We start from the raw sequence: 27507 nt of genomic DNA, 5'->3' as shown, positions 1-27507 counted from the left end.
AAAAGGAGTGAACCTAGGCCTCTTCAGTTGAGAGCACAGAAAAACTGGAATTAAACTGCAGTGTCGCAGAGATCCTACAGATTTTGAGAAAAATCAAAAGAGAAAACAGAATATATACAAGCCATTTAACTATGGTGGAACAAGTTCATCTTACCTATCAGTCGTGCACTCAATCCACCGAACAACAGAAAACTCCATCTCATGCTAAGTTCTATTATTAAAAGTAAGTGTCTGTTTTAAGGACATCTCTCGAGCAGTAAAGGTTTCATGACAAAGACACTCATTTTTGCTGGCATTAAGTCAAACCGCTATTACCAAGATAAAGGATCAAGCTGACATAACCGTTTCATTCATTTCACAGTACTTTTTCTATAATCTCAGTGCTAGGCCACCTGATGGTGCAGTGTTTTATTTTGAGTTTTGCAACTTGAAATTACATACAGTTTAAAGAAATTTAAAACAAAAGACACAACTACTATCTGTCAGCAAGTTGCTTGCTTTAAGGTATAGGTTTCCAATTTTACTAAAAGGAAGGACCACTTTCATTCCATTGGTACTGAGACCTTGTCTCCAGCTACACTTAACAAATACATCCTAATAAATTTAAGAACAAAACATCAGTAGAAGCTAATCTTACAATAGAGACAATTTCTCTGCTATTGAAATTCGCACTTTTCTAATTTGTTAAAAAAAAAAAAATTGGTCCACATAGAAAGTAAAATGGGTAAATATAAGTCTAAGCTGAGCAAACACTGTCCTTTTTATTCAGTTCCAGTTGTAGTGGTCTCTTGGAGGTAAGTCATAATGTGTCCTCTCTTCCTCTTCAGGTCCATAATCTAATGGCAAACCGTAATTGTAATCAACTGTTACAACTGGTAACCTTTTGCCTTGTACCATCTCTCTTGTAGTTTCACCTTGAAAAGGTTTTCTTTCATAGTCTGTTGAACTATCTTCCTGGTGAACAGATGAAGATGGATGCATTGTACGTGAAGAATATGGTGCAAACCTGTTTTTTCCTCTACTAAAGTCATCCGAAGGATGCATTCTCCTACTGTCTTCAAGACAATTTGGTCGATTACTGTAACGAGAATATTAGTAGTGAAATCCTTAGAACAAAATAGTTGATTTGTCATTGGTGGCCACCATTAGAAATTATGTAACTTTAAAAGAACGAAAAGTCAGTTCCTCATTCTTGATTTTACCCCCTACAAATCCTCTCTTCTAGATGTTGCAAACTTATTTATATGTACTTTTTATTTCTAGTGATTGAAGTTATGACTCTTTATGTTAGGTAATTCTACTCGGAAGTGTTTTCTTTCAAGTGTTGCTTCTAATTGAAATTCCCTATTAACTGAGGGTTTCTTTACCTAGGCACCATTTCTCCTCCTGAGTCCATGTTTTCATCCCTGTGAAGAATACATAATAGTAGCTCTCTGCTACACAGTTTCGATAATATACTTTGGCAATAATATACTTTGGAACTGTATCTCAAAATATTTTAATTATTGATTCTTCTGCTGTATGCCCACAAAATATATATGGAAGGATCTTAAAATACCAGGTACATATATAATATAAACTTTCTGTTTTGGATTCGGCTTACTCACAAGTACCTTACTTACTCGGTAAAATAAGTGGTGTGTAAAACCAATTCAGAACGATCTTCATAATTTTAAAATCGTTTCCTTCACAGAACCATAGATTAATTTAGATTGGAAGGGATCTCTGGAAGTACCTACCCAACCACCTGCTCAAAAGTAGGTCCAATTAAATAAGGTTGCTCCAGCTCATGTCCAGGCAAGCTCTGAATAGCTGAAAAGATAGAGAATCCACAACCGCCCTGGGCAACCTGTTCCAGGGTCTGACCATCCTCACATTAAAACTTTTTTCCATGTATCTAACCACAATTCCTCATGTTCTGACTGCCTATGCCTGTTGCCCCTTATCCTATAACTATACGCATTTAAGAGATGCCTAGCATTCTCTTCTCTATACCCTCCAATTAGGTAGTTGTAGGCATTGGCAAGAGCACCTGTAATAATAAATAAAGCACCTGTACTTTGCTTTTTTCTTTACTGACGGGAATTTTTTTTTTACATTTTGTAGTAACTTAGTTTGAACCATGCTTGCCACACCAATGACCTAAGTCAGGGATTCTCAAGCCATAATGACATAAACATCGTAAGGACACTCAAACCTTATTCAGATGGACCACAGTTTAATCACTGTTTGGTCAGTGGTCGGATTCAAGGGTTTAAGCTGTGTTTAAGCAAAAACATTAACACCAATATTTACCCTGTAGAGTTCATTTATATATTTTATAGCTGCAATACTGGGGGAATAGTGGGGTAAAGGTGAGTAAACCAACATATGAAACCTGATATTTACCTGTAACTTCTGTTAAAGTCATCATTATCAGACCCATAATCTCTGTGAAGTGAAGGGGATGAGGAGAAATGAGAGTCTGGTACATTTTCATGGGATGAAAAAGATTGACTTCTGAAAAGAATGAAAAGAATCACATGTTAAGAAGAGTATACATAGTTGTAAGCTTTGGACAAATATAAATATGTTTATTATGAGATGAAAATCTTTTTACTTTTAATTACAAATTACTTAAAAGTAAAACGTTAATACTAAAATTTTAATCATATTAGTGTAACACCTCAAAATAGTAAGCCTCAGTATAATCACGTAATAATCTCTTTCAGCTCTATGATTAAAAATAAATTAAATCAGACTTCACTAGCCCAGCAAGTATCTGAAATACATGTTTTCTGAATTACAGAAAATATTTTGAAATTTTATGTCAGAAACTGTACTACTAAGTCCAACAGGTTTACTAATAAGTGATACATGTATTTTGGAGAGCATGCAAAGGTAGTCAACAAGAAAAGCATTTTTAACAAATGATTAATTTATGAAATAAATAAGGTAAAGTCAAACTTCTGGGCAGCGTTACTATTTAACTCAGTTTGACTGAGGGCATAAAAAAATTTTACATCCCCTTCTGTCTTGAGGATTGCTTTTTAAATGTAAATTTCTCTATAAAACAAAGTGGGACAAAGTTTTGTTTCAGGCTGACTCTGAAGAGGTAAAGGAAACGCATACGCTTAAATTAAAGAAACTTCTAATTTCGAAATAAGACACGCTGGTTTTCAAAGCTGCAACACTCGAACATAGGTCAAACCCTCCCATCAATCAAAATAAAAAAAAGTTAATTAATTGATCATTCAAACGTGACTTGAAAAGGATAATTATTTCAAATTAACATATTCCAAAAGTGCAATCCTCAGCATTTCTAAGGTAAATTTCAAATTTGAAATGCTAGTCTTACAGCAAAAGGATACTTCACCTGTCTGAACACCATTCATGTGGCAAGTCATCATGAGCTGGATGATTATGAAAAGACCGCCTTTGTCCATGCCCTTTATTAGCATAATCAAAATCTTTTAACGGAGTCTGTTCCTGTAAGTCATCGTAAGACTGTTGGTCGTGAAAAGGTCTGCGTCTTGGTCCAGGACCCTTATTATCATCATAATCCTTTAGTTGCATCTCTGTTTGTAAGTCATTGCGAGGCTGGTGATCATGAAAAGGTCTCAACCTCTGCCCACGGCCCCTATTAACAAATTCAAAATCTCCCAGTTGCATCTGTGGCTGTAAGTCATCACGTGACTGATAGTCACGGAAGGGTCTCAGTCTTTGGCCAGAACCTTTGTTGACAAAATTTAGCTCTTTTAACTGCATCTGGTTCTGAAATTCATCCTGAGACTGGTGGTCATGGAAGGGCCTTCGCCTCTGGCCACGGCCCCTGGAAACAAAATCAAAATCCTTTGATTGTACATCTTCCTGCAAATCATTGTGAGATGGATGGTCAGGAAAAGATCTCTGCCTTTGTCCCCGGCCCCTATTAAATTCAAAGTCCCTTGACTGTCTCTCTGCCTGTACATTATCATGAAACTGGTGGCCATGAAAAGGTCTCAGTCGTTGTCCAGGTCCCTTGTTACTGAATTCTAGGTCCTTCAGCTGCATGTCTTCTTGGTAATCATCATAACACTGGTGATCAGGAAAGGGTCTTCGCCTCTGTCCCGGTCCCCTATTGTAGTCCCAATTTCTCATCTGCATTGGTGCTCGTAAATCATCCTGAGACTGATGGTCATGAAACGGTCTTCGTCTCTGTCCAGGTCCCTTATTAATGAAATCAAAATCTCTCAACTGTATCTGTCCTTGCAAATCACTGTTTGAGTGGTCATCATAAATTCTTAATCTTTTCCCAGGCCTGTAAAGAAGTTTTTATCTTAAATAGAACATCTATACTTGTAAGTGCTACAAGTTATTAATAAAAATAAGCTTTTTAAACTAAGAATTGAAAGACACAGTAAGTAAAATATATAGGTACCAAAGCTATCAAAGCATCTAAACTGTCCAGTAAGATTATAAAACTTTCAAAAGGCGTCACAGTAGAAGCTGTGACAAACATTTAATTGTAATTGCCTGTTAAAGAAAAAAAAACAGGCAAAACCAAAGGGATTCCAAAGTAATTAAAAAAAATTGCAAACTACTCTAGAATAACATAGGATGGGTGAAGTATAGCAAATTAAAGCAAAAGAACCTTTGAACTGTAACGAATCTAACTACTTCTGGACTTCTAATGGCAGACATTCCTTTATCTTTTCACTGCTGTGTCAAATTTTGTAAATACATTTTGCATGGGCAGTGTGTATTCATACAAGTTCTTTTAAGCTAGAATATTTATAGTACTTTCAGAGTTTCAAAACATCATCCCCAATGCAGTGAAAATCAGCTGATTCTCCTGTAACATTCTAGTGAATCGCTAGTATAAAAAAACAGCACACAGTAAGAAACTTTTATCTTTCCCGCTATGTGTTTTTGTTAGCTTCTAAACCCACGTTTCAGCCTATTACCCCTGAAAATCTTCATTTGGGAACCGTTCTACAGGTCCTTCCATTGCATGTGGTGGGGGAATAACATCTTCTTCTGAATCCCACACATCCATTCCAAGGTTACTAGGGAGAAAAAAAACATTTCACATAAGCTTCCCTTTTAAACATACTAATGAGGAGGAAAAAACCATTCTTCAGCTGAGAATGACAGATTTTTTTTGCATATAAGTTGAATGTATAGATGCTCCTCATTATCCTAGCAAATTTTAATTTTGTAAATTTATCTAGGATGGGGTAGGGGGAAGAAGAGTATACCTAAACTTCATCAGCCTAGAACAACACCCTAAAGCATGTGAGACAAGCACCACACCTATTCAAAAATCTGATACTAACTTAACCATGCAGAGACTATGAAAATGATAGTACAACAGGACGAAAGGGCATTCAATTAAATTAAAAATACCCAAATAAGTCTGTTTTTTTTATAAATCAAGTTACTGCTATGAGATATCATTGGTGCAAATAACTTAGTAGGAGATAAAGGTTAGCTATTCCTAGGTACATTAGGGTATGAATACGATAAACAAAATCCTTACGCATCAGGGATACAACTGGTACCAACAGAGGAGTTGAGCAGAATCTTCCATTCCGGCTAGTTTATCTCATACCTTTTATTTCTGTAACTGCTGTACTTTCTTTTAAAATTTCTGGTTCTACCATGCTATCGACAGCAGATGGACCACTGACCTTATTAGGAGATTCTTTGCAGTGGCTTTTCAATTTATAATAAGGGAATACCGACTGACTGAACGCACTTGGGAGAGTATGATACAGTAACACCAATGCTCAGTAGTACAATCAGTTAGATGAAAATATCTTTTGAACCATATAAACTCAAAAGACAAACAGAAGGAGGTATATTTCACTTCATGTTACTCATATCAGAAGTCTTACAAAATATGCATATTTGCATATTACAGGTTTAAGAGAGGGGTTCACTTTGGCTTACAAATGGAAGTGAACTTTTCAAAATGCCAGCAGGCATTCTGGAAAATTGTAGGCATACAACTAAAAGCTTGTGTTTACCTTCTCATTGGCTGTGTTCTGAGATCTGTGAGATACACAAGACCATCCATGCGATGACCTCTAGCATCGCCAAAAGCTAAAGAAAAAAAAGATACGAGTCTAATGAAATGGGCTTAAACTGAGCCACAAAAAATTTGAAGGCAGGTTTCTGTTCATCATGAGATCTTGAACTTACAACAATTCTAACTCAGTATTAAATACTGCAGCAATCTGGTATCATTGCAGCAAGTCTCTTTTCTTTGTTTTTTTTTTTTTTTTTGAACAACTGAAAGGAGCAGGGGAAGCTACTTATGACTGAAAACCATTCAAAGCAGAAGCAAGAAAATGGATTTTATAAAGCTGAAACAGCCTTCTACTAGGTGCCAACTTGCTAATGCTCAAACTTTTCCTGGAATAAAATCAACCGTCAGTGGAAATCTTCTACGGGAGCCAGCACGTGAGATAGCTCTAAGGATACTATAACAGGATTCTTTTGTTAATTACAACACAGACATTCGCCTTAGTTCAAACGGTGTAACATACCTTGGATTGCTGCCTCTGGATCCCAGCCTTCAACATCAATAAGATACCTGAAGAAAAACATGATCAAATTATTGCCCCAAGTGGTTTACAGATTAATATAAGCACGCTCTCTTTGTGAACAATGATTTCAGTTCTCACGTAACCCTTACCTACATATAAGGTAGCCAGTTCTATTAATTCCATTAGTACAGTGAACGCCAATGAGTTTCTCTATCAAAAAGGAGAACACAGACTTTAATAGTTCAGAAAGTGAAATTTCTATAGAATTACCGCAAAACAGAAAAAAGTGGTGTACTTTCCTAGTAAAGCAATGACAAATAATGCTTCCTTTTAACAAAATTATATACACTGTCATGCCTGTAAAAGAAGAGACACATCCAGACTTTGTCCACATGCTGGACCTCTAGCAGCAGTTAACTCATTACTTCCAAACCTGTGAAGACTGAGATTAACTCTGCAGAATTCAGGAAAAAGAAAGAAGAGTGATGACACGAGAAGTTACCTGCCTTCAGCCACAACTGCAGTAACAGGGAAAAAAAAAAAAAAAACAAGGAAGTACGTATTTGAAAGTAAATTTTAACAACTAGCGAATGTAAAACTGAAGAGATTACCTTACAGATTCTTACAAACCTTATAAAAAAGAGAAAATACGCATAATGTTCTTAATATCTAGGGGTATGAAATACCTTACTGGAGGAATACATTAACTGGACTAAAAATCTGGGTAATTACTGGGTTGAACTATAGAGATGAGGAATTCAGGTTCACGCACATAGTATTCTGAATACCGTATTATGGATGGAGAAGAAAAACACTTAAGGGCAAAGTTGGCATAACAGTAAACATTATTAACGGACTGAAAGTTTTAGACTAGATTTCAGAAGGTAAATTTTAACCAACTGGAGAACAAAGTTCTGGTAGACCGCAAAGTACTGACAGAAGGTCTTTGACATGGGACTTCAGTAAATTTTTGAATGAGATGCAATATTACTATCTGCCACAGAACGTGATTGTAATGGGACCACGTAAGTTTATTCCAGTTCAGTGTCCTAAGAACTCAACCACTAAATAAACAAATTACTCAAAATTATTCATAAGGAGAATCCTGAGAAATTTTAGGGGTAATCTAAAACAGAAGACAACTTACAAAGAGAAAGTTAATGCACAAATGAAAACTCTCCACCTCTGAACTTAAATAAACCCTGCCAAAACAGTTTTACTAGCCAGAACTGATAGTCTTCATCCAACAGCAAATTAGGAACTGATTCTCTTGATTCTGAGAATCAGAAATAATTAGAGACAAAAAAAGACAACTGTCACACTAAAAATTACTAGGCCAAAACTAGAAGAAAATTAGTCGCTCTCAAGTAATTTGTACTTCCTCCTAAACAAAACAAAACAAAAAAAGGCGCTTTTTCTTGTATCTTGTCATTATTTCTTGTACCAAGTCATTTTATCAGCGCTTCCAATTTAGGCCCTCACACCTGAGATTTAGGTCAGAGTTCTTTCACTCAGAGCTGACCATCGACAGCAAAAACTATGCATTTGGGCAGTTAAAATCTCTACTTTCTGACAGAAAATGCCAGAGTGACCAGAGCAAATAGGCTAAGAAAGCTTGAAAGAATGGTCATCTAATATCAGAATGACATCTGCTCACTAGAATCACTAACAAAAAAGTGAGAAAGTAAAAGCAGCAAAAAGGGCATACCAAAATTCACACAAAATTATTCCACAGCAAAATGCCATGTTACAGCTCAGGGAGAACTGCCCTAATGCATAAACACTAAAACAGCAACAGATCTACTCTGTGGAAACACTGATGCTGCAGCTGTAAAATTATTTTTAAGAACTGCTATGATAGGAGCACAATAATTGACTCATAATTCAAAAAGCTGCTATGTTTGACTAAATAGGCTTGACTAGGTTGCCCACACATCCGTGCCCAGCGCCATCTGAGAAATCCTATGCTCTCTACAACATCCATTAAGGGATGGCAGCTATGACATGGAAGTGATGGGTCACCTGAGCTGCTCAGGTCAGACAGATGGAAGCCTTATCTCTTACCACGTATTCCAAGTCAGACAGATCCGGACAACTGATAGAAGCTTTGTGGAACAGGTTCTTAGAGGGTGGAGCTCAGACGGGGGCATTCAACAAGTATTCCTCAGGGGAGCCTTCTTCAGCACAATTAAGGAATTATCATAAAAAAATAGCCTAACTACCACAACATAAAGCAGTATGAAAAGCCTCAAAATTACATATCAAGCAATATATGTCTGTGCCTCAGAAGTGCATTTAAAATTTACCAGCTAATCAAAGGATAGTTTTCTCATTTGCAGGTGCTTTTACACATAACACAGATATAGGTATAATACCATTAGGAAGGGCATTCAAGTAACGTTTGTCATTTTTGAAAAAGATATGTTTTAAATACAGAAAAAAAAGCTGGTAGTTCACATATCTTCTTATGATAATAAACTGGATCCTGTTATTGACAGTTTGAGATCCCTGATGTCTTAAAGTATCCGTTGCACTTAATAAATCATACAGTTACCACTGAAATAAAACTTTGGTCTTTTACAGCCTAAGATACTGATAATTACCATTTCCTGCATTTTCCCATAGGAATTTTCTGACCCATTTTTTGAACTGCAGGATAGTAGCATTATCGGGGACTTCAAGTCCAACAGTATAGAGTTTCTTATACTGCACGCTTTTAGGTAAATCCTAGCAACAAGAAGAAAAAAAAAACCTGTAAAAATTATTGAAGTCTTGCATCAACGAAAACCTTAAGCAGTATTAAAAATAATGCTGATATAAAACAATAGTTCAAATCCTGAGTAGAAACTGAAAGTGAACTTAACACAATTCTATAAAAAGAGACACTCTCAGAAGCTACCATTTTCATTTCTGTTATAAAAATCTGATCTGAAACAAAGATCAGAGTTTCTACAGAAGAGTTGCTTACCCCTGATAAGGCAGCACATTAATGAAAGAGAGCAGAGGTTCCTGTATTCTATTCCATTCCTGAATTCTATTCCATTTCAATCCATTTCACAGTTATCAGCAATATTCAACCCCCCCGCCCCCCACAATCATACACTCACACATCCCCCTCCCCCTTAGTTCTTATAGTCCATGTACATCCAAGGATTAACGTTCAGCTACAACATTCCTATATATTCTCACTCTCAATGCATTAGGAAGGCAATCAAAATTGTTTGGACCATACTGGCAACACGTTTTAAATAAAGTAACTAAAAAATGCACGCTCTTCTGAATGGATTCCTTTGGAGAGTAATAAAGAAACCATTTAACAAGAGACCTCAGCATAGATAAGAACGTCTTCAGGGCACAGGCTGGAGTCTCCTGCATCTTTTCTGCGGTGCCTGGCACCCTGATCTTTATATATTATTCTGAGCTACCATAATGCAAATAAGCCACAGATGCAACTATCTGGGAGAAGGAGTTCCTTCCTCTGTGATAAACATGTTGTTTCTGCTGGAGACACAAAATAAGTCTAGCTGGCTCACTTGTTTATTCCAGTTCAAGGTGAGCAAATGTGTAAATACTACTTTAAAACAAACATGGCAGTAACTGTTTTATTTTGCTATTATTCTTGTATTACCTTAACTTCATAGTATCGTGTGGTATATGTTAAATCAATAATTAATCCAAGTTCCACATTTAGGGCTTTCATTGCAGCAATTAGGTCTTTTGGTGTGAATTTCTGGGTTGGAGTAAGCCTCTGGTTAATTGCCTATATAATGAAAACGGAAAACAAAGATTTTATTTTAATAATAACGCAGTTGTAAGATTCAGCTGTTTTCATCAGGACGAGGAAACATGAGTATTCAAAAGACAATGTTTACAGTATCAGAACCATATCCACGTATTATATGGATAAAAAAGTAAATGGAACCAAAGAAGAAATCATGACTTTGTTGTGTCATACAGACGAAAAGGCAAGAAAATGTGTGCAAGTTCCACTTGTACGCTTCAATAAAATTAAAATATGCACTGATTTAATAGACAAATCCTGCAAAACGAGGAACAGATACGCTGATTTTTAAGTCAGTAACAGCAGAAAACAAAACAGCACAGTCCCCTTTCCCCCAGACTTCGTCTTGCACAATAATACAAAATTACCAGTGTGTTTCACATAAACATTCAAAGTTGTGATGCAAGAATTATCTTTCTTCTAAAAGGTTTAACTTTCTCCCCACAAACGTGGAGAAATTTTTACGCCTGCTTCATCTCTTGGCAGAATGTATTTGTATGCCATTTAGCACTCAGAACTATTAAATAAAACTAAAACACAGTTGCTTAGAAAGCTGTGTTGATATGTAATAAGTAATTAATTTTGTTTGACAGAAATAGTGGGAGAAATGTTTACTCATCCTATTGTTGTTGGGTTTTTTTCGGAACGTGTTCTCCATACGGATTCCACTCTTAAGTATGAAAATGCCTCATATACACACGATGGCTCTTCCCTGAATAGTGCGCTGCCCACTGCGAGAGCCTTTTCACACAGGCTCAGCGGCAACCAATAAAGACAATGCCGAAACAGATGCAGGAGCATCCCTTAGTTCCTTTCACCTCTCAGTTCCTTTGTCAGTAAGAAGTTCAAGTAGACTGCACTCATCACTAATGGAAATGAAGGCAGCCACCGATCACATACCTTTTAGAACTACAGATGCTATAGGGTTAACTAATGATTTCTTCTTCTGAATGCCTGTACAGGTTCTAATCTAACATGCTAACAAGCACCTAGCTCATGCCTGTAAACAGACAGGAATACAAATTAAAGAATAAATAGCAGGACAGTCCTACCAAAGCTAGTATGTGATTGGGAAGCTGGAGACAAAAGGAGCAATGGGATAGAAAGCCTATGTAAGTATTTAGTCCTATCTATTTCAGGTATTGGGGCACTGATGAAAAACCAGTGGAGGGTGTCTGACTCCAAACAAAATTAACATGAGTCATATCTCTCAGCTATCCCGGAGTAATTTTTAATGAAATTTGAAACTGAACTTAGTAACTTTGAGGGAACAACTGAGAGTCTGCAAAAAGTCTGGGATAAAACTTAAAAGGATTTTTTCTTTGAAGATAAAAGCTACATACTACGTAAAGTCACATTTAACATTGAGTTAGAACATTGTGTATAAAAGTAAGACATCTCTAAACGTATTGTCTTATTCAGTAAACAGAGCTGAATATATTACGAAAGATTACGTTCTGAAAGACTACTTGAGATTTTTCTGAGACATTCCTGCTGAGATGTTTCACTAGAGTATTCCGTAGGTTAGGTGTTTAATTTGGCTTTGGTAATATGAGAAGTCTGTCTCAACTCTAAACTCCTTTTAACAGCATCGGAAAGAACTTGCTCAGTCCTGGCTATATACCACAACGTTATTGTCAACATTACAATGACAATTGGAATGGAATTACAGAAAATCCTTGCAAGTAAACCCATGATTTTAAAATATTTACTTGCAACACAACTCCTGCACAGACAATAATCACAGAATCACAGAATCGTTTAGGTTGGAAGGGACCTCTGGAGATCTTCTAGTCCAACCTCCCTGCTCAAGCAGGGGCCTCTAGAGCATATTGCCCAGGACCACATCCAGACGGGTTCTGAATATCTCCAGCGAAGGAGACTCCACCACCTCTCTGGGCAACCTGTTCCAATGCTCAGTCACCCTCACAGTGAAGAAGTTTTTCCTCAGGTTCAGATGGAGCTTCCTGTGCTTCAGTTTCTGCCCATTGCCCCTTGTCCTGTTGCTGGGCACCACGGAGAAGAGGCTGGCCTCATCCTCTTGACACTCTCCCTTCAGATACTTGTACACGTTGATGAGATCCCCTCTCAGTCTTCTCCAGGCTGAACAGGCCCAGCTCTCGCAGTCTTTCTTCATAGGAGAGGTGCTCCAGCCCTCTAATCATCTTTGTAGCCCTCCGCTGGACTCTCTCCAGGAGTGCCATGTCTCTCTTGCACTGGGGAGCCCAGAACTGGACACAGTCCTCCAGGTGAGGCCTCCCCAGGGCTGAGGAGAGGGGCAGGATCACCTCCCTCCACCTGCTGGCAACACTCTGCCTAATGCACCCCAGGATCCCCTTGGCCTTCTTGGCCACAAGGCCACACTGCTGGCTCATGTTTAACTTGTTGTCCACCAGCACTCCCAGGTCCTTCTCTGCAGAGCTACTTTCCAGCAGGTCAACCCCCAGCCTGTCCTGGTGCATGGGATTATTCCTGCCTAGGTGCAGGACCTTGCACTTGCCTTTGTTGAACTGCAGGAGGTTCCTCTCCGCCCACCTCTCCAGCCTGTCCAGGTCCCTCTGAATGGCAGCACAGTCTTCTGGTGTGTTAGCCTCTCCCCCCAGTTTAGTATCATCAGCAAACTTGCTGAGGGTGCACTCTGTCCCTTCCTCCAGGTCACTGATGAATATATTGAACAAGACTGGGCCCAGGACTGACCCCTGGGGGACACCGCTAGCCACAGGCCTCCAACTTGACTCTGCGCCATTCACCACAACCCTCTGAGCTCGGCCATCCAGCCAGTTCTCAATCCACCTCACTGTCCACTCATCTAGCCCACACTTCCTGAGCTTACCTAGGAGGATGTGATGGGAGACAGTGTCAAAAGCCTTGCTGAAGGCCAGGTAGACAACATCCACTGCTCTGCCCTCATCTACCCAGCCAGTCATTCCGTCATAGAAGGCTATCAGATTGGTCAAGCATGATTTCCCTTGGGTGAATCCATGCTGACTACTCCTGATCACCTTCTTGTCTTCCAGATGCTTAGTGAGGACCTCCAGGAGGAGCTGTTCCATCACCTTTCCAGGGATGGAGGGGAGGCTGACAGGCCTGTAGTTTCCTGGCTCCTCCTTCTTGCCCTTTTTGGAGACTGGGGTGACATTGGCTTTCTTCCAGTCCTCAGGCACCTCTCCTGATCTCCAGGACCTTTCCAAGAGGATGGAGAGTGGCCTAGCGATAACATCCGCCAGCTCCCTCAGCACTCGTGGGTGCATCCCATCGGGGCCCATGGATTTATGGATGTCAAGTTTGGACAAAAGATCTCTAACCTGATCCTCCTCCACCAAGGGAGAGTCTTCCTTTCTCCAGCCTTCCTCTCTTGTCTCCAAGGTCTGGAATTCCTCAGGACTGGCCTTAGCAGTGAAGACGGAAGCAAAGGCAGCATTCAATAACTCTGCCTTCTCTGTATCCTTCGTCACCAGGGCACCCGCCCCATTCAGCAGCGGGCCCACGTTTTCCCCAGTCTTCCTTTTGCTCTGGATGTATTTGAAGAACCTCTTCTTGTTGTCCTTGACATCCCTTGCCAGATTTAATTCCAACTGGGCCTTAGCCTTCCTTGTCGCATCCCTGCACGCTCTGACAACGTCCCTGTATTCCTCCCAAGTGGCCTGTCCCCTTTTCCACATTCTGTACACTTCCTTCTTCTGCTGGAGTTTGGCCAGGAGTTCCTTGCTCATCCATGCAGGTCTCCTGCCTGCTTTGCTCGACTTCTTACTCAATAATCCTTGAGTCTTGAAACACTGAAGACGTGCCCTCTGCCTTTCAGTCATCATGTTCATAGGAAGCAAGGAAGGAAACTGCGGCATATTTAAGAGGTTTGCTCCACCAATTTAATAATAGGATTTCTGACAGACTATGGCCATCTGGTCTCTAGTGTCTACTGACAGAAATATTGACCTCCACCATTTTGCAAAGGCATCACAGTGCAGCAAGCTGTGGATTTCATATATGTTCTGCCAGGCAGATGCGCTTGAAGCACATCTCTGGTAGACTACTCATTTCTGTATGCTGCATAATTGAGACTGAGCAAATTGAAGAGACAGAATATACAGATTTTCCTTTCTTGGGTACAAGACTTTGTATCTGGACAAGTTAAAGGATGGCTTCACAGAACAGGGACCTATGTCCCAGTGAAATCAGGAGGACTGGAACTGAGCAACACATAAAAGTGGTGAGCCTACGCGTGATATATCACTGTAAACATTATCTGAGAATGCCTGCCTTTTTGATGATCTCTGGTGGAGCTCCTTCCAGACTGTCATAGAGCTACAGGGGGGACTACAGCTGTCGAGGAAGCATCAGCAACTGGGAATAGGAAATACATGCAGTGGACGAAATCCTGTCTTACAGCAGTGCGTCTGTTTAAAAAACTGGATCAAATGGAATTACAGGAGCTGACGAGGTGAAAAATCATCTCTCAAAAACTCCAACAGCAAATAACCTAATTCTAAATCTACTGAATCTTATATTCACTGGTAGATCTAGCCACTGGTAGATAGTCTTCAGCAGAAAGACACATGCTATTGCACTAACCATCAGTATCAGTCAGAATGCGACCAGTATCAAGTATGAGAGACTTGGTGTCAAAGGAAGTCAACCATACTAAAGCTGCACAAGCAGCTGAGGGAAGTGAACCCTGCAAAGATTCCACTTCAACCACTGCTGCTAAGAGCGAACTGAACGGAGACTGAAAATGTAGGCACACATAATAGGGGCATTAATATACCACAAGAATCAAGCTTTTAGATACACATACTAGAGTGCAATCTGTAGACAACAGTTTAGAGAGAATATTTACTTTATTTAAGGCTAAATGTAGCTATTGCAGTTTAAAAGAGCTTAGAAAAATCTTCTTTCCTGTGCATCTGAAGCAAGGAGTTGTAAGAGTTAATTTATAGAGAAGGGCAAATTTGCAAGGGATACCTCAATCTACCAAAGAACTGAAGAGCCTAAAAAAACACAGCCTCAGATTTTTGAACTGTGACAAAGAATTCAGAGATCTGGCTCACTATATTTAATGGGTTAGGATGCTACTCCATGTTGGTAAGAAATTAATTAATTAATTAATTAATTACACATTAGTAAAAGAAATCTACGAGAACTTGCATTTGTTCAGATCATCGAAGCTTTTTGCTTATGAAGTTGGTAATCTGAATTTATAATTTTAAAATTATGCAGTGGCTGGTATCCTTTAATGAGTGTTTAATTTCTGTAAAATTATGTTTTGGTTTATACAGCATAGATTGCTATTCATATCACAATCCCTTCCATAGTAATAATTAGGCTTTTCTTACACCAGGTATCAAAAGATGTTAAATAAGATGTTGAATCTAGGTCATTTAGAAGTGATTAAATGCATGGTGCTGGTAGAGATGGAGATTTTATGATTTATAAATGATAAATAAAAACACTAATACCAATTATAACTTAACAAGAAAGGGAGACAGATTTATAGACTAGTATGTGTGAAAGTCACTGGTAGACGACTAGAAGGGCTAATCTGAATTTTATAAGAAAATACATTATTTTTTCATAAAAATTCCTGAAGCTTGCATGAATATTAATGCTACTCTTCATTATTTTTGCACTGTATTTAGTAGAGTCTATCCACAGTTAGTTTTTGTACATACCCCTTTTAAAGGTACTTTGAATGCAATAAATCTAGTTCCTGGTATAGGCTGTCCAACTGGTGTCAAGCTCCGCCATCTGCAATGAAATAAATATTTATTTTCAAACTACTTAATTCAAGAGAAGACACCCCATAGCTCCATGTAAAACTTCTAAAATAAAGATTCTTCCTCTTAGGAATAAAAACTTGCTAAAAAACAAAGCACACATATATTGTACTTTTAAAATGATAATAATTATTATTTCAAACTATGTGAAATAGCTTACAAACATCAGGCAAGAACCTGCTCATGTATTTCACACAGCTTGAATATAGTTATTTCAAGTGTCTCCAAGCACAAAAATTTAAGTTTCTTTTTCTTTTCTATAATGGACCATGCAGCTAATGGCATAACATATTACGGCTCAGATTTCAAAACAGCAGGATCCAGTAATTCCTAAATCCCTTGGGCACCTAAGGTAAGCAGTCATAACTGATTTGCAGCAGAGTTTGAAAAACTGACCACTTAAATACGCGAGCATTCGTAAAATATTTTGAAAAACCCATCCCCGTTAGTAGCCTGCCTGCTTGTTTCACTAAGAAACAACATAAGGTCTTTTTAAAACTGCTATAAAAACATTTGTTATGATATATATTTGAATAAAAGTAATAGATTCGCATTCTTCTAGGATAAAAGAAACAGAGAGCGAGTTCTCTGAAAGATGCTGGAAGAATTTATCAAGAGTATTACTACAGGAAAATAAAAAGCTCTCATCAGGGAAGAAAGTTACTTAGCACATGCCATAACTTATGTAAAGACATTTTTGTTGTCTGCAGGTCTAAAAGAAGGAACCATAATAAAATGAATCTTTATTCTCCATAGAATACTACCATAAAGAAAATATTTCCAGGAGACAACCTGTATGATTACTGTTACTGTACGCTAGAATTATATCCCCAGATCTACAGTTCTTCCATGAATTGGTTTTCAAGGTCTCTTCAAGACATTTGAAAACAAATTTTTCCTTCCTTGTCAACTTCCAAAAAAATTCCTCCACTCAAAACAGTAGGGCAGCATTTACAAAAATGTAGTACCAATATAAAGCAAACAGAAAGATAAGGTTCAACGGGTAAAAAATATTCTTATAGTTGACAGAAAAATTTCAATTTGGCTGAGTTAAAAATCCTTAAAAAGCTTATCCATAGTCTCACGTTCGTCATTTAATTGACAATAAAATGCTAAGTTCACTTTCATTAAAAAATACACAGCTTCTAGATTTTGCAAGCGTGTTTATTTTGCAATATGCCTCTTATTCAAAGCTGTATTATTGACTCATAGCACTTCAGAAAAGACAGAGAATATTCCATTGAACTAAAATTAAGCAAAAATCACTGCAGTGATAAAAAGATTTCTACTACAACACTCAAAATCCTGGTAACTCCAAAAAGCACCATTTAAATGTCATATAAATAAAATAAATAAGAACACAGTATTCCCTCTTCAAGCTACTTCAACTACTTTTTGGTGTTATCTGTACCAGCAAAGGGTATAAAATGTTTTACAAAAGCATGATTTGACAACCAGCCAGAGGCTACAGTTCACATGCACAGGTTTAGAAACATTTTGAAGGAAAGAAGTCAAAAATCCCAACCACAAAAGACCAACGTAGGAACTTCCCTATATAGGAAGTCAATTTAGAAGATGCCCTAAGTTAGAACTTCAGGGGTCTTCATCATTTTCTTGGAAAATTATATGACTGCAAATTGAACATGATTATCATAAATACCAAGCAATTAGGAGCAAATAAGAAAAGCTGTTTAAAATCTTACATGGAAAATTAGCCACGTAACAGACAGACTGCAAAAATTCTGAACTGTCTTTCAGATTAAGGGACTTCACAAATCCTCCAAGAAAATTTGCATCTTGCAACAAGAAAACAGCAAAAACCTTAAGTGCATCTGCCAGGTCTATGTAGAGTGGACAATGAGCAGAAGGCACCTTATCAGAATATATAAAGGGCAGGCCTTTAAAATCCTCTCTTTAAAATGAAATATCTGCATACTGATGCAGAACTAAAAAATGAGAAAACGAGCAAGTTCAAATTAAACAAAGATTGGCTAAGGAAATAAATTCAAATTTTTTCTGAGGTCGGAAGGAATACGGTTGGGGAAGTAAAGGTGACAGAGACGGAATCAAGTAAATTCTTACAGAAGTCTAGATAAAGGCAGAAAGGAGCAAAGCAAGATGAGCTGCAGGAGGCCAGAGGAAAAAGCAGTTATGGGTGCAAAGACATAAGGATTTTAACAAGTATTAAGAAGGAATTGTGACATAGGATTTGTGTTCTGTTTGAACTTAAGTGGAAGGAAGAAAGCCAAAAGTCCAAGATGCTGTCACAAGCATGAAGACTTGACACCACCATCATGAATGATTAAAAAAGATGACAGAGGGGGCTTCAAAGACTAGCTGGACATGAAATAGCTGAAAAGAGAGGAGTCTCCTGAAAGAGGCAGTGATACTTTACTGAGAAAAACACAGACATAAGATTTATTTCTATGTCTAGCAATAAGTCTAGACATTTGCACCACAGAGGTAGTAACTCTTGCCCCAGAGCTGGTAGTATTCACACTACAAAGATGTTGTGAGAGCAGTCTAAGATGGAATCACATAGATTCAGAGAATCACCGCAGCTTCTCGATTCAAATACCGGTCAGAAAAAGACCAGAAGAGAGAGATCTGCAGAAACTGAAATTTGAGAACCACTGTATAAAATGCAACACAGCAACGGTTGTCGAACTGCAGACAGTCTAAGGCAGAATACATTAAAGCAAACTGTAGTCCTAAAATCTGTGACGCTGTTTGGTTTTGACAAAGAACAGGCAAACAGGCCAAATTTCCTTCAGAATCTCAAGGAGCGTGTAAAAAAATTTCAAGTCAAACTCTTCTTTTAGTTTGCATCAAAATAGCTATGACAGGATTTTATGCGGTACCAAGGTGGTAATTAGAATTCTTCTGGACTCTAGACTATTCAAAGCCATAAAATCAAAATTACTATTCTAACAGAAAAGTACTTAATCGAGAACATCACTTAAATGAAAAGTGACATATTGCGCACACACATGATATATTTTCAAATACAGCTTTATTTCTCTAAGTTTTCAAATGGGTAAACAATTCATGGGACCATATTCACACCAAGATCTGAAAGTCAACAAGTAATACGAATTAACCAACTATTTCATTCTTTGACGTTTCCACTTCCCGCTTCCCTACCATGTTTTGTCTTCAGCACTCCCCAACTACCATCAAAACACAGGCAGAATTTTACCTGCTGTTCTAAACAAAAGGATCACTTCTGGAATGAAAAAAAGTATTAAAATCAAACTAAAACACCTCCCTCTACCCCCCATGAAATTTCTGTGATTCTTGAATGGTTTCCAGTTAAAAAAAATAAAAAAAGACAATACGCTTGCTATTACAGATTCTACTCAGTAAGTGGTTTTAAGTCTGGTTTATAGGAAAATATTACTCTATTTACCCATTTTAATTGAAATGAAAAGAAATCATGTTTTATTCTTTGCCTTTTCTTTCATCTAAAAATTTCAGAGAAATGCAGTAACAGATAGATCTGCTTTCTTAAAAAAAAAAAAAAAATAGTTTCATGCATCCTCGTAAAAGTTTACAAGATATAGGTCATCTATGCTAACCCAAGAATCTAACAGCAATATGCTTTTTAACAGCAGCGAGCAGTAAAACTGCCTCTGTTCAAGGACAAAGGATAAAAACCAAGTAACGATGAACTCAGAAAAACACCTTTAAAAAACAATAAGCTTGAGGATCAATCAACTGAGGACCATGAACAAGGCCTTCATAGAAACCTCTAACTTCAGGCGGGGTAACAAAAGAAATTTCTTATAGAAAAGCCCATGATAAAGGCAAGCTTATGGCAAATTTAAATAACACTAGCAAATAAAATTTATTATTAATCCTGAGCTTCTGTAGTAAAGCTCAATGTCAAACATCAAGATAGCTATTCAAACAAAACACATTAGAATATATATATTTTGGATAAATCTTGCTCATTGTTAATAAAAAATAAATGTGGTAATGACATAATGAACTAGAAAACACACATCACAGATTGTAAATACTTCTACTATCTGTGATTATTCAATGCAATTTATGAAATTCAGTTAAGATAATTGTATTCAGTTGATATGAACTTAATTTGCAGTTGTTAAAGTAGATCTTACTATGAATCAGTTCTAAAATTTAGAAAATTAAACTGGAAATTAGTTACTGTATCCCCTTAACAGAAATGCTAACTTAAAATATGACAGAATTCAGGCCAAAACTGCATCTTCCTAACCTAGCTCTAGTAAAAGCTTTAGCTGAAGCAGACAAAGCACTCAACTGTATATAATTTATACTCATTTAAATAGACGCATACTTTATTTTCTTCTGTGATTTTTTTTGCCAAAAATAGTATATTTTTCAAGTAAAGATACTACCAACTCTTTCTACAGTAAACCGGGCAAGAAAGCTCATAAATCACCTCTAGGTAAAATATGATGGAACCACCGAGTTGGAAATAACTTTAAAACTTCATGCCTTTGGCTTGTTAGGTCTCAGTGATAGACTTGGGTAAAAATACACAGCATAGCAAATGATCAACAGATACATTACAAGTTCTTTAGGGCAAAACAGTTAAAATTCATTGTTGGTCTTTCTGACACATAAACCCACTTCAGATACCCTAGGAAACCGATGTCTACATTAGCATATTAGATAGAAGCACTTAAGACTGAATGACCACACAGACACAAGCTAGCTTCACATCCAACCAAAACAAAAATTAGGTACATTGGCCAAAATAGAAGACATCAGCACTGCCTCTACCCTAAATGCTAAAACACTTCTCGGGGTGGGGCGGGGTGGCGGGTGGAGAATAAAAACTCTATACTGCAATACCTCTACAATGCAATTATGGTATTTTTAACAGGCAAAAAATTAACTTAAGCATACAAGTTCTCTCATCTTGCACTTCCTTGTGCGTAACAACCCAGTGCAGCAATCATGGGTTCCAGCGTTCCAGAGTAAGAGGAACTAGTACTAAAATAAAGGCATTAATTCAGAATGATTTCCACCTCATAGTTAAAAATCAATGTCAGGATAAAGGTATACATTCCTGAAAAGCTGCAATGGGTGGAAAAATAAGTTCAGAGAACAATATTTGCAACTATGCTCAACAATTTAGGGGCTTCTAAAACTGTGGAGTCCCTTATAAACATCTATGATTACGGCGTAGTATGGCATGGATTACCAGTTTAGAACTTACCTTGGGAACTGGATTCCAAATCACTCAAAAACGTTAATATAACTGTACAGAAACTTAGGACTGGAATGGACTCAGCTGCAGCAAGATCATTTGGAAAACACAACTTTCAATCTCTCCTCCTTTTTTTGGCTACTGGTACTTGCACGATATACATATAGCCTTATTTTCCAAGTGGCTTCTGCACCTCTATAGACCCTAGAACCAATACTACTCTGCTGAAGAAAAAAATACCCCTACACAAACCACGACATACATTCAAGACAGAACATATACTGAACAGGTCATAAGCAGAAGGGAGAGTATATAGCTGTTAGCCATCTGTTACTATACACATTTCTCACTCCATTTGTCTTCAACGCCTGTAAGAGGAATACGGGTTAAGTTACAGCCTGTAAAAAAGATAGTCATTGTAGATGTAAAGCATGGGAGAAAAGTTTCCTTATTGTAGCACTACAGAATATGTAACTGCATAGCTTTGTACTTGCTGTGTGCATTGTAACACACGATCTGGGCCTCAGAGTTGTATAGCAATGATGCCACCATTATTCAGGTATAAAAATTTCTCCCCTACCCATATTTTTGGAAGTGCAAGTATTCTACGGTATGAGGCACTTTTACTTTACAAATAAACTTTCACCTTACTGTAACCCTCCTCTCATTCACCCTTGAACCTGCATTTTGCAGGCCAAATAACAGTCAGTTATGCCATAGCATTTAGCACCACAATCTAAGTGGAAATGCTTGTGCTTTTAAGCCTGCACAGGAGCAATTCAGTTAAACATGCCTGTTTATGACGCAAACGTAGAAATAATTCAATTTTCTCCTTATAATAAAGACAACCTCACCCTTAGGATATTTTTTTAATAACCACTTAAACAAAACATCCAAGAATGTGTCATTTTGGCAGATGCCTTTCAGAACAGAATCTGACTTTATGAAATTATATCCACAGTAGAATTTTGGATGCCTGTTGCACAAACATGCATAATTCTGTAAAAACACCACAATATTTTGTGAAACGATCAGTTTGTTAGATAACTCAATCTCCCCCTACCGGCTGGTTTACCAGCAAAACATTGCAATATATACTGAGGGACAATGCTCTTTCAGAAACTGTAGAGAACTTTACTCCACGATGGAAACCGCTGTGGAAGGTGTCACTTGAATGCCTCTCTTATACCCATGCTCCCATTATGAATTACCTCTCCAGCACTACCTTCTAGGATTGAGACTCTGACGGACACCGTACAGCTCAGCTCTACTCCAGGACTTTACTGGGAAAAGGGAGATATGCTTTCTGCTATGACAGGATATGGGAAAGCCTTACTTCCGCTCCACCTACTGCTCTGGCTGCTGGAGCAAAGACTGCAAATAGCTCCACACCCAGAACGGGATGAGGACACTGAGATAGGGGCACAGAACCAAGACCGTGCCAGAAAGAACAAGGTGTGAGACCTGCACTGCAGATATGGGGGCAATACTGGCAATTAACATTACTTTAGGTACTGAGCACGCTCAGAGTTCTGATACTGGCAAGGTTGCTCAGTACTGCAACACAACCCTTATACAAAGTCAACTTTTAATTATGCTGCAGACACAGCACCGTAAAAGGAGACAGTAATTAGCTAACCAATTAAAAAAAAAATCAAATCCATATTTGGTATACTTAAAAATATTATTTCAAGCAGCAATTGGAAAAAAAGATTTTTTCTATAGTAGGAGGTAGATACTTAAGTACATTTGTAGTGTATCAGTTTATCACAAAGACTTCTCAAGTGTTTTTTTTCCACTTAGGAAACACCTAATTAACCAATATATTTTTATTTGTTGAACTCACATAATAATTAGCAATCTTTATATAATCTTTATGTAACGACCAAGTATAATAGCAAACAATTTGGCCATTCAGTTTGGAGCCTCAGAAAACAGAGGATGTTTATGCTCTTCAACACAATACTTTATTTGTTCACTTTGCATCAAAATAACATACATTGAAGTTGTAACAATGAATGTTTTCGAATTTGATATTGAAGACATAATGCCAATTCAGTAATATACCATGCTTTTGTTTGAGAACTGCTAATCATATTAGTAAAAAAAAAGACTATCATGAAGGAAGGGGGAAAAAAAAAAGTCTGTGTACCTGACCACACTCTGTACAGCAGATATAGAATGAAATACAGTTTGGTTTGTGTAAAAAAAAGCTCAGTAAAGGCTTTTCTCTATTTTAAGAAACAACGCCTAGGACAAATATGGCCACACCAACGTAAGGCACGTGTATTCATAAACTATTCCTACATCAGAAGAGGAATAAGTAACATTGTCTCTATTCTAATGCTTGGCTTTTAGTTTTTAATTATAATCTTTTAATTAAAAACAGCAGAGTCTCTACGTAGGTGCAAAACCTAATTTTCCCCATTTATTGTTTAGTTGCACTATCCTAAGCTACTAATAACATAACTGAAACCTCACATTTATTGCACTGCTTTAACTAACAGACTTTTCAGATCTTTTAGCCATTAAATTCTGGTATGTAAACAGAACGCTTAAAGTTTTTTGTTGTTTATTTTTTTTTTAAACACAAGCAATTGCATACTAGAAAAAACACATGAATTCAAATTAAAATTGTTCAGAACTGCAGAAAGATTTCAGGCAATATCAGGAAGATATTCTTTAAACTGTCCACATGTAGACTGACTGACTTTCACTTATCTTCCAGAGTATTTCTCTTGCACTATCATTAAAAACAAAACAGTTATTGTTAGGTTTACTGCTATTACAATACTGCAATACGACTGAGACTAAACTTATACAGTATGACATGCTTTGGACTTGCCCCTATGCCACAGCATACCACCATCTCACTTCTGCCAACAACTATTTCTGGGGCGAGTAAACTGAATGTGCAGGGTCAACTAGGTTAAAATCAAACTACTTTCATTTTTCTTTCAGGGTTCACTGCTATTTTCCCCCGGTCTGCTAATCAGATATACGGTAAAGTACTACCAAGTACCGCACTGGCTCAAGGACGACTTCAATATACTGATTTCAACTACCTGAGAATGAGAGACGATTCCTCAAATTCCTCTAAGGCCAAAACCCTTATAGTGTGGAGGTCTAACCTGATTTGTTAATCATATCAAAAAGATTATCTGGAAAAGCTGAAAGCATTTCAGTATCATGGGCTTTGTCAGACGATTGTATTAGCTTTATAACCAATTACGCCATAGTAGTCGCTAATTGAAAGATACACAGGTATTAGTTGCTAATTAAAGAAGCCAACAGCACAGTTCAGTGCTTTCATACCTAAGGAAGAAACGCCAGGAGCCTAAAGGTTGTCAGAGCCGCTTCAGTTAAACGTAAGGGGACAAAGAAGGGAGAAATGAGTACCTGATGCATTCTCAATGTTTTAGTGATAATTTCCAAGTATGGAGAAAGCAAGCAAGACAGTTATTCTTTCAACCTTCCTGCTTTACTTTTGGCAAGCCTAAGCCAGTTTAGCTCAAACTTTTTTTTTGGTCCAACTTCTAAGTGAAGTTTCATATACACTGTAAAAAAGAAGAAACTCTTAGCTTTTTTTCTTAAATACCACTTTAATTTTAATCCCTGTGTTTGTCAGCTATGATATAAAATGTAAACTTTCTTGAAGTTATTTTTAGATGTTTGTTATCTTTGGTTTCTACTGAGTGCTTTTAGACCAACGTTATTTTACAAGGAATCATATTTTTGTATTTTATTGCTCCTTTGAAGAATGTTCTTAACAAAGTCATTTAACTTTTCACCTGATACAAGGATAACGTCCACCTTTCTTAAAAAGGTACTGCCCCATAACAATGCGCCTTTACATGTCAGTACACCCTCCTAACCAAGAACTTCGTAGTGATGTCAGCAGTACCATATGGGTTAAATTTTTAATCTTGGAGCTCTTCTTTTTCAGTAGAGCTGGAGAACAGAACCACATCTATTCTATATGAGACCATTATGTGGTCCTCATAGGCACACTCCTGCTCAAGCCGTTAGAAAGCCAGTAGAATACAGCATTTGAGTTACTGGGTTTTTTTTTTAAACTGATAAAACATTTTTGTTGTCCTCTTGTTAAAAAAAAAAAAAGTTTCTGAACCTGAGTCCATGAAAATGTTCTTTGACTACATGCATGCAACCATGTGCTCCCATCTTGTCTGCTCCTCCCCCACTCTTGATACCAAACATCTGAGTAGTCTGAAGGGTGGACTATCCCATCTCCCCAGGCAAGTATGCACTTGGGGGTAAGAAGGTTAGGAAGAAGGGACTGCATTTGGCTGATGAAGGACAAGTGTTCACAGATACGCTGGAGTATTATACTCACCTGGGGGGTGAAGGGCAGGGTTGTTCCTGTCTTGGAGAAGATACCTACCTTACCTGGCTGTAGGTGGTGGAGAAGATGCTTGTGGCAAGAAAGCGCCTGGGGCAGTCTGCGCCCCTTCTCTGTGGGCAGGACTGTGCCCGCTCCTGCCTGTCGCTTAGTGTGGGGGATACTTACCCATCGGGGATAGTATTCTTCTTTACCATGCTGAAAGCAGGAGCAGGCAGAGCAGGAGGCAGCGGTGAAAGTGGGCACTGCAGCAAAGGAGAGAGAACCGCGCAGTTAAAGTGCTAATCTCTTTCTCCATCAAATGGGCCTTCTCACAGGGCTGACTCTCAAGGTAAAACAAACCGAGCAGTCAGCGGGGGCTTGAAGCCATCCTGAACAAGTTCTGCAGCTTGCAAGCTAGCCTATTTTCTCCACTGCTACAGTAGAACAAGAGGGAAAGACAACAACTCACCTCTCCTCTCCAGGAGACCAAAAGAAACAGAGAGGAGAGGCAGCAGGTTTCTCTAACTCTAGCAGCAGCGCTGCGGGGATGAGGCTTCTCCTGGCAGACCCTTCCGTCCTGTCCCTCTCCCGTGGCTCAGAGCAGTCTGTTCTGCCCTCGCGCTCCCACAGCAAGGGCTCTTGTCTCAACGTGAAGTAGCTCCAGGCAGCTGCAAGAGGCGAGGCCGGCACCTCAGCAAGGGAAGGCCGATCACCTGCCCCACTCTAACCTAGACGGGTCCGACCTCGCAAGATCCTGAGCACCGCCAGCACCTGCCTCTCGCGGTGGGCCCAGGGCAGGGAGGGGAAGGGCGAGGGCGGCGCCCCCCTTCCGCGGGGGGCCCATGTCTGCCGCTCCACAGAAGACGCTTGAGGCTGGTGTGAGACTCCCTCCTCAAAGCCGCATGCCCCCGCCACCGCAGGGGGCCCCGGGCAGGGCCGCCTCCGAGGCCGGCTCGGGGCGCTCTCTGAGCGGGAGGCGGCTGAGCTCAGGGGAGGAAGAAAAAGAGAAAGAGATGGGGGCGGGGGGGGGGGAAGGTTGCGGCCCGACTGCAGGGGGCCGGGCAGTCGACTGTCGGAGAGGGGCCGGACTGTGCGGAGAAGGGCCCGGGCTGCGGCAGCGGTCGGTGGCAGGGAAGGGCCCGGGCGCCGGCGAGGCGGGGCGGGGAAGAGCGGGGCTGCGGGCGGCCCGTACCCTGACAGGATTTCCCTTGCAGAGGAAGCTTGGTGCGAGACAGACGACACAGAACGTTCCCGAAAGGGTGCGCACTGCGCATGCCCGGCAACCGGCCGGAGAGGGGGGATTGCGCCTGCTCCTCTGGAGCCGGGCCCGGGAGCGCGGAGGGCGCCTGCGCGACCGCCGCCGGTCGGCGCGGCGGGGGAACCGTTCGGGAGCGCGCAATTAGCTGCTGGCCAATAAAACGCGGCGGTGCTTCTGCGCGTGCGCAGCGAGCCGCCGGCCGAGGGGCAAGCGTCGGGGCGCATGCGTGTCGAGCAGATTGCCGGGGGGGGGGGAGGGGAAGCGGTTGGAAGCGCACGCGCGGTGGTTGTTGGCGCGAAGGGCTCTGTGGAGGCGGCTGGCAGCGGGAACCGGGTCGCGCCGCGCCGCTCCCTTTGGCCTCTGTGCTGGGTGGGTGGAAGGAAAAGGTTTTGCTTTTTCTCAGTGGGAGGTTTTTGTATCAGGCAACCCCGGAGTCCTGGGCTCCGCTGCGCAGTCGGGCCTCGGGTGTGCTGAGTGACGCTGCCGCCGCCGGTCCAGGCGGAGCTGTGGAGGCTGGAGGGAGTCCGTGGGGGAGAAGCGCACGGGGCGTGCGGGTCGGCCAGGATGAATTAGCCTCCTCTGGCATCGAGAGATATGCCACATCCCAGTCCGCATCCTTCTTCCCTGAAGATACACGCCACAT

At 39.5% G+C, this 27507-nt stretch overlaps 1 protein-coding gene across 1 annotated transcript; it reads right to left on the bottom strand.

Annotated features, from left to right (window-relative positions):
* Positions 1–393: 393 nt before the first annotated feature.
* On the bottom strand, positions 394–26878 carry LOC104145972 (uncharacterized). The gene is made up of 12 exons (XM_068950016.1): positions 26799–26878; positions 25793–25869; positions 15960–16035; positions 10141–10272; positions 9116–9239; positions 6662–6722; positions 6513–6559; positions 5991–6066; positions 4926–5027; positions 3356–4279; positions 2389–2499; positions 394–1078 (listed from the first exon to the last, which is right to left on the bottom strand). Exons 2-12 carry the CDS (start codon positions 25819–25821, stop codon positions 766–768), a joined length of 1995 nt encoding a protein of 664 aa, XP_068806117.1. The 5' UTR covers positions 25822–25869; positions 26799–26878; the 3' UTR covers positions 394–765.
* Positions 26879–27507: the final 629 nt, after the last annotated feature.

Source organism: Struthio camelus, chromosome 7 (assembly GCF_040807025.1).
Source record: "Struthio camelus isolate bStrCam1 chromosome 7, bStrCam1.hap1, whole genome shotgun sequence".
NCBI classification, from domain to species: domain Eukaryota; kingdom Metazoa; phylum Chordata; class Aves; order Struthioniformes; family Struthionidae; genus Struthio; species Struthio camelus.
Note: the sequence above shows the minus strand (reverse complement) of the source record. Positions and strands in the feature narration are given on the sequence as shown.

Bases quoted from the DNA above. Each gene is read 5' to 3' on its own strand.
- LOC104145972 (XM_068950016.1), bottom strand. From the start codon at position 25,821: ATGGTAAAGAAGAATACTATCCCCGATGG. The intron at 16,036-25,792 runs GTAAGTATCCCC...ATTTCATTGCAG, and splicing joins AAGAATACTATCCCCGATGG to ATGGCGGAGCTTGACACCAG. The intron at 5,028-5,990 runs GTAAACACAAGC...TTTTCTCCCTAG, and splicing joins AGAACACAGCCAATGAGAAG to TAACCTTGGAATGGATGTGT.